We start from the raw sequence: 14,183 nt of genomic DNA, 5'->3' as shown, positions 1-14,183 counted from the left end.
AATAATTACATTATTTAACCTTTATTTACCCAGGCAAGCCAAGTAAGAACAAATTCTTATTTTATTTATTGTCAAAAGTATGCATATTGTTGTGTACTACCCCTTAGAACAGTCATATAGTGTATACTACATCTTAGAGCAGTGTTTCTCAACTGGTGGGTCGCGACCCAAAAGTGGGTCGCAGGGCCATTTTGAGTGGGTCGTGGATGTGTGTAATTTTTTTTATTAAATACTTTTTTTTATTTTTGTTCACTACCTATCTTTGTGAAAGTGGCTTCTCAGCTCTGGTCCAGCTGAAGACCGAGCAGAGGAACAGATTGGACATTGAGCATGACCTCAGAGTTGCTTTGTCTACCATCACCCCAGACTTTGAGACTCTTGTCAGGAGCAAACAACATCCCCAGTTATCCCATTAGTTCCCTGGGATGTTAAGCTAAGAAGTCTGCTAAGAAGGATATATTATTATTATTTATTATTATTATTATTATTATTATTATTATTATTATTATTATTATTATTATTATTATTATTATTATTATTATTATTATTATTATTATTATTATTATTATTATTATTATTATTATTATTATTATTATTATTATTATTATTATTATTATTATTATTATTATTATTATTATTATTATTATTATTATTATTATTATTTAATTTCATTGGGTTTTCATCCCTAGTTGCACTTTTGTTGCACTTTTTTGTGTTTATTTCATGTTTTTTTTAACAGTGCATGAAAGATTGTGTATTACTGCAACAACAAAAAAAATTGAAATAAATCATAGTGGTTAAAAAATGTGGGTCGCGACTTAATGATGTTGGGTCCCGAGGCTCGACCAGTTGAGCCCCACAGAGCTTCTCTTTTTTAGCTCTTTTTAGTCCTATTTTAGCTATTTTTTATCCCTGTGTACTTGTCCATCTTGTTTTAACACATGTATGTTATGTATAAACTGTTTTTTAATTGCTGTTTTTAAATTGCTGTTACGCCGCTTATGCTGTAAAGGACATCTTAATCTCCCCTCGGGGATAAATAAAGGTTTTCAACTCTCAATCCAATTCAAACGGTATGGCCTGTGTGCCCCTCGCAGCCGCTGTGTCTGCCGGTCGCAGAGCGAGTGCCAGGGTCTGACGCCGTCCATCGTCTACAAGTACATGAGCATCCAGGCGGAGCGCTCGGTGCCGGCGGAGATCTTCCAGATACAAGCCACCAACATCTACTCCAACACACACAACGTCTTCAGCATCAGGGCGGGCAACGAAGCCGGAGAGTTCTTCCTCAGGGTGAGTCTCAGAGCGTGATGTCTCAGAGCGTGATGTCTCAGAGCGTGATGTCAGAGTGTGATGTCTCAGAGCGTGATGTCAGAGCGTGATGTCAGAGTGTGATGTCTCAGAGTGTGATGTGCTCGCTGGCCTCCCGGCCACCGCCACTAAGCCTCTTCAACTCATTCAGAACGCAGCGGCCCGCCTGATCTCAAACCTACCGAAGTCGGCCCATGTCACCCCACTTCTTAGGGACCTGCACTGGCTCCCCATTGCTGCACGTATCCGCTTCAAGGCCCTCGACCTGGCATACCGTGCGGCAAAGGGAACCGCTCCCGCCTACCTCCGGTCAATGGTCTCTAACTACCAGTGTTGTGCTAGTTACTGAAAAATAGTAACTCAGTTACTTTACTAGTTACTTCATTTCAAAGTAACTTCGTTACTGTACTAGTTACTTACACCCAAAAGTAATGAGTTACTGTGAAAAGTAACTATTTAGTTATTTAAAAAAAAAAAAAACTTCGTACAGTCAAAATCCGTTGATCAACTTGAGTTTCAGTGAACACATTGCACTCACCAAAGTCTGCGGTGGTCGAGATGTAGTAACGTTAGTCCAGTTGACTCCAGCAGCGCCTCAAACATGTTCTTTATCTCGTTTCCATGTTGTATATTAATTATCTCTCCAAGTAGTTGCTAAATGGTTTGTTAGTTGGTTACGGCGTTCTTTTTATGTAGATTCATAGCGAGCGTCCGCCTGAGTTTGTTTTGTTTACAATAGAGAGCGTCTATTTCTTTCCGTAGCCGCATTTCTGGTTTTCGCATTTCTGATTGGCCAGTGGCCACTGACTGACGCTCTCTGGTCAGAGAACGTCAGAGAACGTCAGTCAGTGGCCAATCAGAAATGCGAAAACCAGAAATGCGGCTACGGAAAGAAATAGATGCTCTCTATTGTAAACAAAACAAACTCAGGCGAAATCAAACGGAGTTAGGAGGACGCTCGCTATGAATCTACATAAAAAGAACGCAGTAACGAACTAACAAACCATTTAGTAACGGTAACAGTGTTACTGAATTTAAAAAGTAATGCGTTAGAGTACTAGAACGGCAAAAAGTAACTTCGTTACTGTAACGCGTTACTTTGTAACGTGTTAGTCCCAACACTGCTAACTACACACCCTCAAGACCCCTACGCTCTGCATCTTCTAACTACACACCCTCAAGACCCCTACGCTCTGCATCTTCTGGCCGCCTCAGACCTACTCCTATCCGAGCTCCGGGAGGGTCATCAAGGAGAAGCTGCCTATTCTCAGTCCTTGTCCCACAATGGTGGAATGAACTACCCACCCCAGTTAGGACAGCCGAAACACATCCAATCTTTCGCCGTCGACTAAAGACGCACTTCTTCAACCATTATCTGAAATAATTTTTTTTTTAAATAAAAAAATAAATCTAACCCTAACTAACCTTACTGTCATGCACTTGTCCTAATAAACTAACCTACACTGTAACACTCAACACTTTTATGAACATTGTTACTCAGCTGATAGAGTTGTATCCTTCCTGATGACTTGTCGTACAGAACTCGTAAGTCGCTTTGGGTAAAAGCGTTTCAGCTAAATGACTAAATGTAAACGTAAATAAGATAAGATAAGATATTCCCTTATTGATCCCCTTGGGGAAATTCAGGATCAAATGTGATGTCAGAGCGTGATGTCAGAGTGTGATGTCAGAGTGTGATGTCAGAGTGTGATGTCAGAGTGTGATGTCAGAGCGTGATGTCAGAGCGTGATGTCAGAGCGTGATGTCAGAGCGTGATGTCAGAGTGTCAGGTCTCAGAGTCTCAGGTCTCATCAGGTCTCAGAGTGTCAGGTCTCATCAGGTCTCAGAGCGTCAGGTCTCATCAGGTCTCAGAGCGTCAGGTCTCATCAGGTCTCAGAGCGTCAGGTCTCATCAGGTCTCAGAGCGTCAGGTCTCATCAGGTCTCAGAGTGTCAGGTCTCATCAGGTCTCAGAGTGTCAGGTCTCATCAGGTCTCAGAGTGTCAGGTCTCAGAGCGTCAGGTCTCATCAGGTCTCAGAGCGCCAGGTCTCAGAGCGTCAGGTCTCATCAGGTCTCAGAGCGTCAGGTCTCAGAGCATCAGGTCTCATCAGGTCTCAGAGCGTCAGGTCTCATCAGGTCTCATCAGGTCTCAGAGCGTCAGGTCTCATCAGGTCTCAGAACGTCAGGTCTCATCAGGTCTCAGAGCATCAGGTCTCATCAGGTCTCAGAGCGTCAGGTCTCAGAGTGTCAGGTCTCATCAGGTCTCAGAGCGTCAGGTCTCAGAGTGTCAGGTCTCAGAGCGTCAGGTCTCATCAGGTCTCAGAGCGTCAGGTCTCATCAGGTCTCATCAGGTCTCAGAGCATCAGGTCTCATCAGGTCTCATCAGGTCTCATCAGGTCTCATCAGGTCTTAGAGTGTCAGGTCTCATCAGGTCTCAGAGCGTCAGGTCTCAGAGCATCAGGTCTCATCAGGTCTCAGAGCGTCAGGTCTCAGAGCGTCAGGTCTCATCAGGTCTCAGAGCGTCAGGTCTCATCAGGTCTCAGAGCGTCAGGTCTCATCAGGTCTCAGAGCGTCAGGTCTCATCAGGTCTCATCAGGTCTCAGAGCGTCAGGTCTCATCAGGTCTCATCAGGTCTCAGAGCGTCAGGTCTCAGAGCGTCAGGTCTCATCAGGTCTCAGAGCGTCAGGTCTCATCAGGTCTCAGAGCGTCAGGTCTCATCAGGTCTCAGAGCGTCAGGTCTCATCAGGTCTCAGATCGTCAGGTCTCATCAGGTCTCATCAGGTCTCAGAGCGTCAGGTCTCATCAGGTCTCATCAGGTCTCAGAGCGTCAGGTCTCAGAGCGTCAGGTCTCATCAGGTCTCAGAGCGTCAGGTCTCATCAGATCTCAGAGTGTCAGGTCTCATCAGGTCTCAGAGCGTCAGGTCTCATCAGGTCTCAGAGTGTCAGGTCTCATCAGGTCTCAGAGTGTCAGGTCTCATCAGGTCTCAGAGTGTCAGGTCTCATCAGGTCTCAGAGCGTCAGGTCTCAGAGCGTCAGGTCTCATCAGGTCTCAGAGTGTCAGGTCTCATCAGGTCTCAGAGCGTCAGGTCTCATCAGGTCTCATCAGGTCTCAGAGCGTCAGGTCTCATCAGGTCTCAGAGCGTCAGGTCTCATCAGGTCTCAGAGCGTCAGGTCTCATCAGGTCTCAGAGCGTCAGGTCTCATCAGGTCTCAGAGCGTCAGGTCTCATCAGGTCTCAGAGTGTCAGGTCTCATCAGGTCTCAGAGTGTCAGGTCTCATCAGGTCTCATCAGGTCTCAGAGTGTCAGGTCTCATCAGGTCTCAGAGCGTCAGGTCTCATCAGGTCTCAGAGCGTCAGGTCTCATCAGGTCTCAGAGCGTCAGGTCTCATCAGGTCTCAGAGCGTCAGGTCTCATCAGGTCTCAGAGCGTCAGGTCTCATCAGGTCTCAGAGTGTCAGGTCTCATCAGGTCTCAGAGTGTCAGGTCTCATCAGGTCTCAGAGTCTCAGGTCTCAGAGCGTCAGGTCTCATCAGGTCTCAGAGCGCCAGGTCTCAGAGCGTCAGGTCTCATCAGGTCTCAGAGCGTCAGGTCTCAGAGCATCAGGTCTCATCAGGTCTCAGAGCGTCAGGTCTCATCAGGTCTCATCAGGTCTCAGAGCGTCAGGTCTCATCAGGTCTCAGAACGTCAGGTCTCATCAGGTCTCAGAGCGTCAGGTCTCATCAGGTCTCAGAGCGTCAGGTCTCAGAGTGTCAGGTCTCATCAGGTCTCAGAGCGTCAGGTCTCAGAGTGTCAGGTCTCAGAGCGTCAGGTCTCATCAGGTCTCAGAGCGTCAGGTCTCAGAGTGTCAGGTCTCAGAGCGTCAGGTCTCATCAGGTCTCAGAGCGTCAGGTCTCATCAGGTCTCATCAGGTCTCAGAGCATCAGGTCTCATCAGGTCTCATCAGGTCTCATCAGGTCTCATCACGTCTTAGAGTGTCAGGTCTCATCAGGTCTCAGAGCGTCAGGTCTCAGAGCATCAGGTCTCATCAGGTCTCAGAGCATCAGGTCTCATCAGGTCTCAGAGCGTCAGGTCTCATCAGGTATCAGAGCGTCAGGTCTCATCAGGTCTCAGAGCGTCAGGTCTCATCAGGTCTCAGAGCGTCAGGTCTCATCAGGTCTCAGAGCGTCAGGTCTCATCAGGTCTCATCAGGTCTCAGAGCGTCAGGTCTCAGAGCGTCAGGTCTCATCAGGTCTCAGAGCGTCAGGTCTCATCAGGTCTCAGAGCGTCAGGTCTCATCAGGTCTCAGATCGTCAGGTCTCATCAGGTCTCATCAGGTCTCAGAGCGTCAGGTCTCATCAGGTCTCATCAGGTCTCAGAGCGTCAGGTCTCAGAGCGTCAGGTCTCATCAGGTCTCAGAGCGTCAGGTCTCATCAGGTCTCAGAGTGTCAGGTCTCATCAGGTCTCAGAGCGTCAGGTCTCATCAGGTCTCAGAGTGTCAGGTCTCATCAGGTCTCAGAGTGTCAGGTCTCATCAGGTCTCAGAGTGTCAGGTCTCATCAGGTCTCAGAGCGTCAGGTCTCAGAGCGTCAGGTCTCATCAGGTCTCAGAGTGTCAGGTCTCATCAGGTCTCAGAGCGTCAGGTCTCAACAGGTCTCATCAGGTCTCAGAGCGTCAGGTCTCATCAGGTCTCAGAGCGTCAGGTCTCATCAGGTCTCAGAGCGTCAGGTCTCATCAGGTCTCAGAGCGTCAGGTCTCATCAGGTCTCAGAGTGTCAGGTCTCATCAGGTCTCAGAGTGTCAGGTCTCATCAGGTCTCATCAGGTCTCAGAGCGTCAGGTCTCAGAGCGTCAGGTCTCATCAGGTCTCAGAGTGTCAGGTCTCATCAGGTCTCAGAGTGTCAGGTCTCATCAGGTCTCAGAGCGTCAGGTCTCATCAGGTCTCAGAGCGTCAGGTCTCATCAGGTCTCAGAGCGTCAGGTCTCATCAGGTCTCAGAGTCTCAGGTCTCAGGTAAATAAACAAAAAAAAAAAACCAACGGAGAGACAAGGAAACAGAACAACACGTCAACAAGCAAGGCAAGAGAGTCAGAGTGAGTCAGGGAAGGCCAGGCAGTGTAGGTGGGTTTAGAGTTTAGATTTAAAAGACTCGATGGAGGGGGCAGATTTGATGGACATGGGGATGCTGTTCCAGAGGTCAGGGGCTGCGACCGAAAAGTGCTTTTTCAATATGGTTGCCCCCCCCTCCCCCCCCCCCCCCCAGTGGGAATCAAACCTCTAACCCCGGCAGTGATTTAGTGCCACGGCGGGAGTGGCAAGCATCCTCTAACCCAGTGGTTCCCAAACTGTGGTGTGCGAGCGCCCTCTAGGTGGTGCGTGACATGAAAAGGCTAATTTTTTTTTCTTTTTTTTTTTACAATAAAATGTCATACAAATCTTAGTCAAACCTTTAGTATTATGGATATTAAACATGCTGGCAGAGTATTGTCGTGAACATTTTAATTAAATAAAGAAATGTCCTATCCATAGTCGCCGTGGGAAGAGATAAAATAAAAAATGTAATCTGTGCACGGAGACCAGCAACAATTTTTTCTAACAGAAACCCATTGGGGGGGGTGCGTGAGCTAGGTGGGAGGTGACCGGGGGTGCACGGCCAAACAAGTTTGGGAACCGCTGCACTAACCTATAACCCCTGAATGGAGACACAGCTCCTGTGTGTTTTTGTGACTTTTTGCGTTCCCCTCTGTCTCCCCCCCCAAAACCCCCCCCCCCCCCCCCCCCCGTAGCGCTCCAGCAACGTGAGCGCCATGCTGGTGATGACCCAGGCCCTGGCGGGGCCCCGGGAGCACGTCATCGACCTGGAGATGGTCACTCAGCACCTCAACTACCGCTCCAGCTCCCTGCTGAGGCTCACCATCATAGTGGGGCCCTACGCCTTCTGAGGGGGGCCGGGTGCCCCGACACCGCAGCCCCGACCCAGCCCCTGACCCAACCCTGACCCAGCCCCGACCCAGCCCTGACCCAGCCCTGACCCAGCCCCGACCCAGCCCCGACCCAGCCCCGACCCAGCCCTGACCCAGCCCCGACCCAGCCCCGACCCAGCCCCGACCCAGCCCCGACCCAGCCCCGACCCAGCCCCGACCCAGCCCTGACCCAGCCCTGACCCAGCCCCGACCCAGCCCCGACCCAGCCCCGACCCAGCCCTGACCCAGCCCTGACCCAGCCCCGACCCAGCCCTGACCCAGCCCCGACCCAGCCCTGACCCAGCGCCGACCCAGCCCTGACCCAGCCCCGACCCAGCCCACAGCAGCCCCGACCCAGCCCTGACCCAGCCCTGACCCAGCCCTGACCCAACCCTGACTGCGTGAACACTTTAGGCAACCAACTTGCGCTTCCGCATTGCTCTGAATTGCTCTGATTGGCCGAGCGCGCGCATGCGCATGAGCCGTGACGCGCTCCTCAGAGGCAGGAATACTAAGCTCCCCCTTAAGCTCCAGGAGAGAGGAGAGAGGCTGAAAACCTGCACTTCTTGCCCGACTGATGGGAGCCGAATCCCGGATCCGATTTTTCTGATGAATACCCCCAAAACATGGAGGTCCCGAACGCATGGAAGTATTGATTGCGCCGTAACGAATCATTAAAAAAAGATACCGTTAACTGGAATATGTTGTGCCTTTACACATATGTTGGATTATGTAATTGGTTTGTCATGACAAACTAATAAAAAATCGCAATTTACCCGGTGGCTACAACAACACGCATGTAGTCACTGTGTGTTGTTGTAGCCACCGGGTAAATCGCGATTTTTTATTAGTTTGTCATGACAAACCAATTACATAATCCAACATATGTGTAAAGGCACAACATATTCCAGTTAACGGTATATTTTTTTAATGATTCGTTACGGCGCAATCAATACTTCCATGCGTTCGGGACCTCCATGTTTTGGGGGTATTCATCAGACAAATCGGATCCGGGATTCGGCTCCCATCAGTCGGGCAAGAACTGCGGGTTTTCAGCCTCTCTCCTCTCTCCTGGAGCTTAAGGGGGGGCCGCGCTCGGCCAATCAGATAAACGCGGAAGGCGCTCGGCCAATCAGAGAAACGCGGAAGCGCAAGTTGGTTGCCTAAAGTGTTCACGCGCCCTGACCCAGCCCACATATATATCAATATATATATACTGTACATAGCAGGGCTGGGAGATGTAGTATACAGTGTTTTAAGGTATAGAGTACAGAGTCATGGAGCTCACAGGAAAGATCGACTTTACAATAATACTGTAGTCAACAATCTTTTCCTGTTGTTGTTTTTCCCACCCGGTCCGTGTAAATATTGGACAGATATACTGTATTACAGTGTGAGGAATTTGCAGTGAGAAGATTTTGAATTAAAGTCGCATCCGACATTTTTGCTACAAAAACTTGTTGTAATTTGTACTGAAAACTGAAAGATATTGTTATACTGTCAAAACATTTGGCAAATATCCTGCTATTATATTTTGGCCATATTGCTCCCAGTCCTAATGCGCCACACACACACACACACACACGCACACGCACACACACACACACACACACACATAATGCACACTGTGTAGCGTAGCCCAGCTCAAGCCACACAGCAGTACCTAGTAGCTAGCTAGCCGAGGCTAACCATTATCATGATTCTATCTCAAACCCTGCGATTGGAGGATCGAGAAAAAGGGGGGCGGGGCTCCCTCTCCCGGCTGCCCAATCGGTGCTTGACGCTGCTGTAATATGCTTTCCACTTTGTTACCGTCAGACCGGCGCTCGCTTCCGTTAACCGGGTCATCGCCAGCCGCGCGTCATGTGACCGCTCAGTGGTGGAAGAAGTACACAGTTCCTTTACTTAAGTAAAAGTAGAAATACTCAGATAAACGAGTAAAAGCCCTCCATTCAAATTCTACTTTAAGTAAAAGTGGAGAAGTATTTGCTATTGAATGTACTTAAGTATCTAAAGTAAAAGTAGGCATTCTACACAGGGTTTGTGTATTCCAGAGCTTGGGAGAGTTCAAACCTCGATCCATTGACCTCTAAAGGTCGTGTTAAAGTGGTATGTGGTCCAGTTATGCTTCTCTGATTAAAGGTGATGTTAAAGTGGTGTGTGGTCCAGTTATGCTGCTCTGATTAAAGGTTGTGTTAAAGTGGTATGTGGTCCAGTTATGCTTCTCTGATTAAAGGTTATGTTAAAGTGGTATGTGGTCCAGTTATGCTGCTCTGATTAAAGGTTATGTTAAAGTGGTATGTGGTCCAGTTATGCTGCTCTGATTAAAGGTTATGTTAAAGTGGTATGTGGTCCAGTTATGCTGCTCTGATTAAAGGTTGTGTTAAAGTGGTATGTGGTCCAGTTATGCTGCTCTGATTAAAGGTTATGTTAAAGTGGTATGTGGTCCAGTTATGCTGCTCTGATTAAAGGTTGTGTTAAAGTGGTATGTGGTCCAGTGATGCTACTGTGATTAAAGGTTGTGTTAAAGTGGTATGTGGTCCAGTTATGCTGCTCTGATTAAAGGTTGTGTTAAAGTGGTATGTGGTCCAGTTATGCTGCTCTGATTAAAGGTTGTGTTAAAGTGGTATGTGGTCCAGTTATGCTGCTCTGATTAAAGGTTATGTTAAAGTGGTGTGTGGTCCAGTTATACTGCTCTGATTAAAGGTTGTGTTAAAGTGGTATGTGGTCCAGTTATGCTGCTCTGATTAAAGGTTATGTTAAAGTGGTATGTGGTCCAGTTATACTGCTCTGATTAAAGGTTATGTTAAAGTGGTATGTGGTCCAGTTATACTGCTCTGATTAAAGGTTGTGTTAAAGTGGTATGTGGTCCAGTTATGCTGCTCTGATTAAAGGTTGTGTTAAAGTGGTATGTGGTCCAGTTATGCTGCTCTGATTATAGGTTGTGTTAAAGTGGTATGTGGTCCAGTTATACTGCTCTGATTAAAGGTTGTGTTAAAGTGGTATGTGGTCCAGTTATGCTGCTCTGATTAAAGGTTGTGTTAAAGTGGTATGTGGTCCAGTTATACTGCTCTGATTAAAGGTTATGTTAAAGTGGTGTGTGGTCCAGTTATGCTGCTCTGATTAAAGGTTATGTTAAAGTGGTATGTGGTCCAGTTATACTGCTCTGATTACAGGTTATATTAAAGTGGTACGTGGTCCAGTTATGCTGCTCTGATTAAAGGTTATGGTAAAGTGGTATGTGGTCCAGTTATGCTGCTCTGATTAAAGGTTATGTTAAAGTGGTATGTGGTCCAGTATGCTGCTCTGATTAAAGGTTGTGTTAAAGTGGTATGTGGTCCAGTTATGCTGCTCTGATTAAAGGTATGTAAAGTGGTATGTGGTCCAGTTAATGCTGCTCTGATTAAAGGTGATGTTAAAGTGGTATGTGTCCAGTTATGCTGCTCTGATTAAAGGTGATGTTAAAGTGGTATGTGGTCCAGTTATGCTGCTCTGATTAAAGGTTATGTTAAAGTGGTATGTGGTCCAGTTATGCTCTCTGACTACATCCTCTTGAAGTCGACAGGCTTCACATGTGAAAGTATATAATCTTCATACATTTCTGCCATGTTTTCTATGCAAAATATTTGTCTTCAAAGTAACCAGTAACTGATGGGCTCAGATAAATGTAGTGGAGTAAAAAAGTACAATATTCCCTTGAAATGTAGTGGAGTAAAAGTATAAAGTTCCCTAAAATGTAAATACTTAAGTAAAGTACAGTAGCTCATAATTGTACTTAAGTAAAAGTACTTGAGTAAAAGAAAAAAAAAACTTCGTTACTTTCCACCACTGCCGCTCCGTCGCTCTCACTCCGCGCGGACGACGTCCGGCAGACGGTTACTCGCCGTTACGTTAAACGCGGGTTCGCGACCTCGCGCGGTTCCGTGTCGTAGGGGTCCGCGGCGGTGGCGCCGTCCGTCCTGTAACCTCCGCAGAGAGCCGGCCTGTGTTGACGCTCGTCGTCGTTGTTTCCACACAGTGGTCCGCAGTGGGTCGGAGGTGCCAGCGGGAGCGGGGAGGGTCCGCAACCTACTCCCTTGCAAATACAGTACGACCGATACATATATACGTGTAGATATTCAGGATATCCACTAGGGCTGACCCCTATTAATCGATTAGTCGACGAATCGGTCGAAAGGAGCCGTAGTCGACTGGCCAACCTCTTAGTCAAATATAATACAAAAAAAATTAATAAAATATATATTTTTTTATCATTCTTTCCAAAGAAAGAGGCCTAGAAGCGTGCTAACGCTAACGGCACGCATACCAGAGGCTAACTGCTAAGAAACAGGCACAGAGGCACTGAAAGAGGATTTCACCGTCTAATGAACACACTAGACTAGACACATATCAAGATGTATCCATCAGTGGACCAATTGCATGCTTTTGCAGAGGACAAGAAGCCTTCAGTCGACTCCTTCACACATTAAGCACCCCCACAGCCCAGATGGAATGATGAAAAAGTAAAAAATAAATAAAAAAAAGTTTAAAAATATTATACTTTATTTTTTTATTTTTTTTAAGTCGACCAATATTCGACTAACGGCAAATTTCGTCCAATCCTAGTCGACCATCCAAATCCTTAGTCGGGGACAGCCCTACTATCCACACAGTGCAACACGTTACTTTAAAGTGAATCATTTGGCCGCAACGTTCCGTTTCCGTGGTTTCAGCGGTGAGCATCGCCATACTGTACATAGGGATCCACGCGTGACTGCAGTGCTTTAGGAGGAGCATTACACACGTTACACACGTTACACCTTTTAAAACCTTGTCATGACTTCCGCAACTTTATGATATTTGTTGAAATGCCTTTTTAAATGTTTTGTTTACTTTTTTTCCCCTCCCCCTCTCTATTTAAAATAGCCGATATATTTTTTCACATGTATTCCTTGATTGATTGATTGATTGATTGATTGTACTCTGATGAAGTGCAAAAGTTATATGTTGAATAAAAGTCGATGGATTAAACGGGATTCAAAGTCTCAATGTCTTCTTGTTCTGGACTACTAAATATGGACTACTAAATCTGACACGAGAGCAGAGGGATATCTCCGAAGGTAAGGATCAGCTTGCTAGCTTAAAACTCCGGGACCACATGTGTTTTGTGCCAACAGGCAACAGCTATAGGTTCCATTCATTTGTGCTAAGCTAGGCTACTGTAGCTCACTGCCGGATAGCTTTCTACTGAACGTACACAGAGAGTAAATTGGCATCCATCTTCTTGTCTGACTCTGGAGAAGACGGTAAGAGCATCACATTGGGGCGTTAAGTTAATCCTAGTATAGACTGTTTCAATTTGACAACATAAACATTTCCTGTCACCTTGTAACATGCGTTACTTTACAAAGAAGATGTCATCATGGTGTTGTTAAATCAACTGTGGGGGCCCAATATGTTAAGATATGCCAATGTCGGGCGGTCAGGTGGCGTAGCGGAGATTGCGTTCGTCACCAAACGCCGGAGACGCTGGATTCGCCTGTTCGAGTCCAGCTCACGCTCCCGGCGTTGTCACCAGCTTGGCTGACCGTTCACACTAATACAATTGGCAGTATTAGAGGGTGGGAGAAGCTGGAGGGGTGGGTCCGGGTCGTTGTAAACAGCGACTCCTACAGTTCGGTCCGGGCGCCTGCTCAGCGCGGATAGGATCTAAGTGGGATAGTGTGATCCTTCCACACGTTACACCCTCTCAGTGAGAGTCCGCGCTGCCAGGTGAAAAGAAGCTGTGATTGGCTGGACGTGTGTCGGAGGAAGCACGTGATAGCCTCCACTCTCCCAGATGATCTGACTGTGGGGGGTAAGTGCGCAGCGACCAGGAAGGGATTGGGAATTGGCATAACGACTAACATTGGGATGGGAGAAAATCGGAGGAAAAAAGAGGGGGGAAAAGATCAATAAAAAAAAAATAAAGATATGCCAATGTCAGCATATATGGTTCACTTGACCTTTAAGATTCCAGGTGTGGGTGTGGTTAGGGGCGGTCCTAACCAGCAGGGGGCCATCTTGGATTGGAATCTGTGCCTCATGGAGATTTGTCCGCTTGCTGCTATTGTGAGAGGAAGGAGGGATTTTTCAGGCCTCCTAATATATTCTCCAAAAACCAAGGACACTTCAGCTGCAGTCGGTGTTTCCCAGTGGATTGCTTTTGTTCTTTTCCTTTTTGAAGATGTGGATCAACCCAGGGCTGATCTCCTTCTGGACACTCAAAGGGTGGAGTGTGGTTCTAAACACTACTGGCTCTAAAGAGCAGCGCCGCATGGTCTGGTAGGCCTGTACATGTATGTTGGTGCTAATGGACTGTAACGCTGACAGGACTGTTCCTATTGGTTTGATATGATTTGTTGTGTACAGTATGTTGCTACGGATGCCCCGTTTAGTTTGCTCCTCTTTTTGTTTAATACAACACTTTGAATTTAACACTGTTCCAGTACTCTCATTCTTTATTGCTGAACAGGTTTGTTTATTATTTCAAGCCTGTTACCTATTCAAACTATTTTATTCTTCAGCCACAAAATTCGAGGAGGGACCGATCTTTCTGTCTCCTTATGTTACGGGAAGAAACTAGCTTGGTGAAATTATATGATATGATATGATATGATATGATATGATATTTTCATTTATAATGCGCCCCCCCCTCAGCCAATTTTTACATTGGGTCCGGGGAGCGTGTAGCCTTTTTACAACGCATCCGCGTTTCCGGGCTCTGATTGGCCAGGTCATGTGACATGTGCGCCCAATAGCGTGTTTGCCCATTTCCGCGTCGAACAGCCTGCAAACTACCTGGCGTTCTATCGCCCTGCTCTAAGACAAACTCTAACCTTAACCAACTTGGAAAGAGTGCCTTTAAGCTTAACCGGTGTAGAAGCTTGCCGTCCCACGATTGGCGCTCATGTCACATGACCTG

At 47.0% G+C, this 14,183-nt stretch overlaps 1 protein-coding gene across 1 annotated transcript in view; it reads left to right on the top strand.

Moving 5' to 3' along the window:
• The window catches only part of LOC311234828 (EGF-containing fibulin-like extracellular matrix protein 2), a gene marked incomplete at its 5' end in the record, with an annotated part of 34,419 nt that extends 26,978 nt beyond the window's left edge, over positions 1 to 7,441 (top strand). Inside the window, 2 exons of the mRNA XM_084322072.1 lie at positions 1,098 to 1,290; positions 7,064 to 7,441. Coding sequence (XP_084178198.1) covers positions 1,098 to 1,290; positions 7,064 to 7,219 — 349 coding nt within the window. The 3' untranslated portion in view covers positions 7,220 to 7,441. The remainder of the gene's footprint in view (positions 1 to 1,097; positions 1,291 to 7,063) is intronic.
• Between the last annotated feature and the right edge of the window lie 6,742 nt (positions 7,442 to 14,183).

This window comes from Notolepis coatsorum (genome assembly GCF_963971535.1).
Source record: "Notolepis coatsorum genome assembly, chromosome: 9".
Lineage (NCBI taxonomy): Eukaryota > Metazoa > Chordata > Actinopteri > Aulopiformes > Paralepididae > Notolepis > Notolepis coatsorum.
Note: the sequence above shows the minus strand (reverse complement) of the source record. Positions and strands in the feature narration are given on the sequence as shown.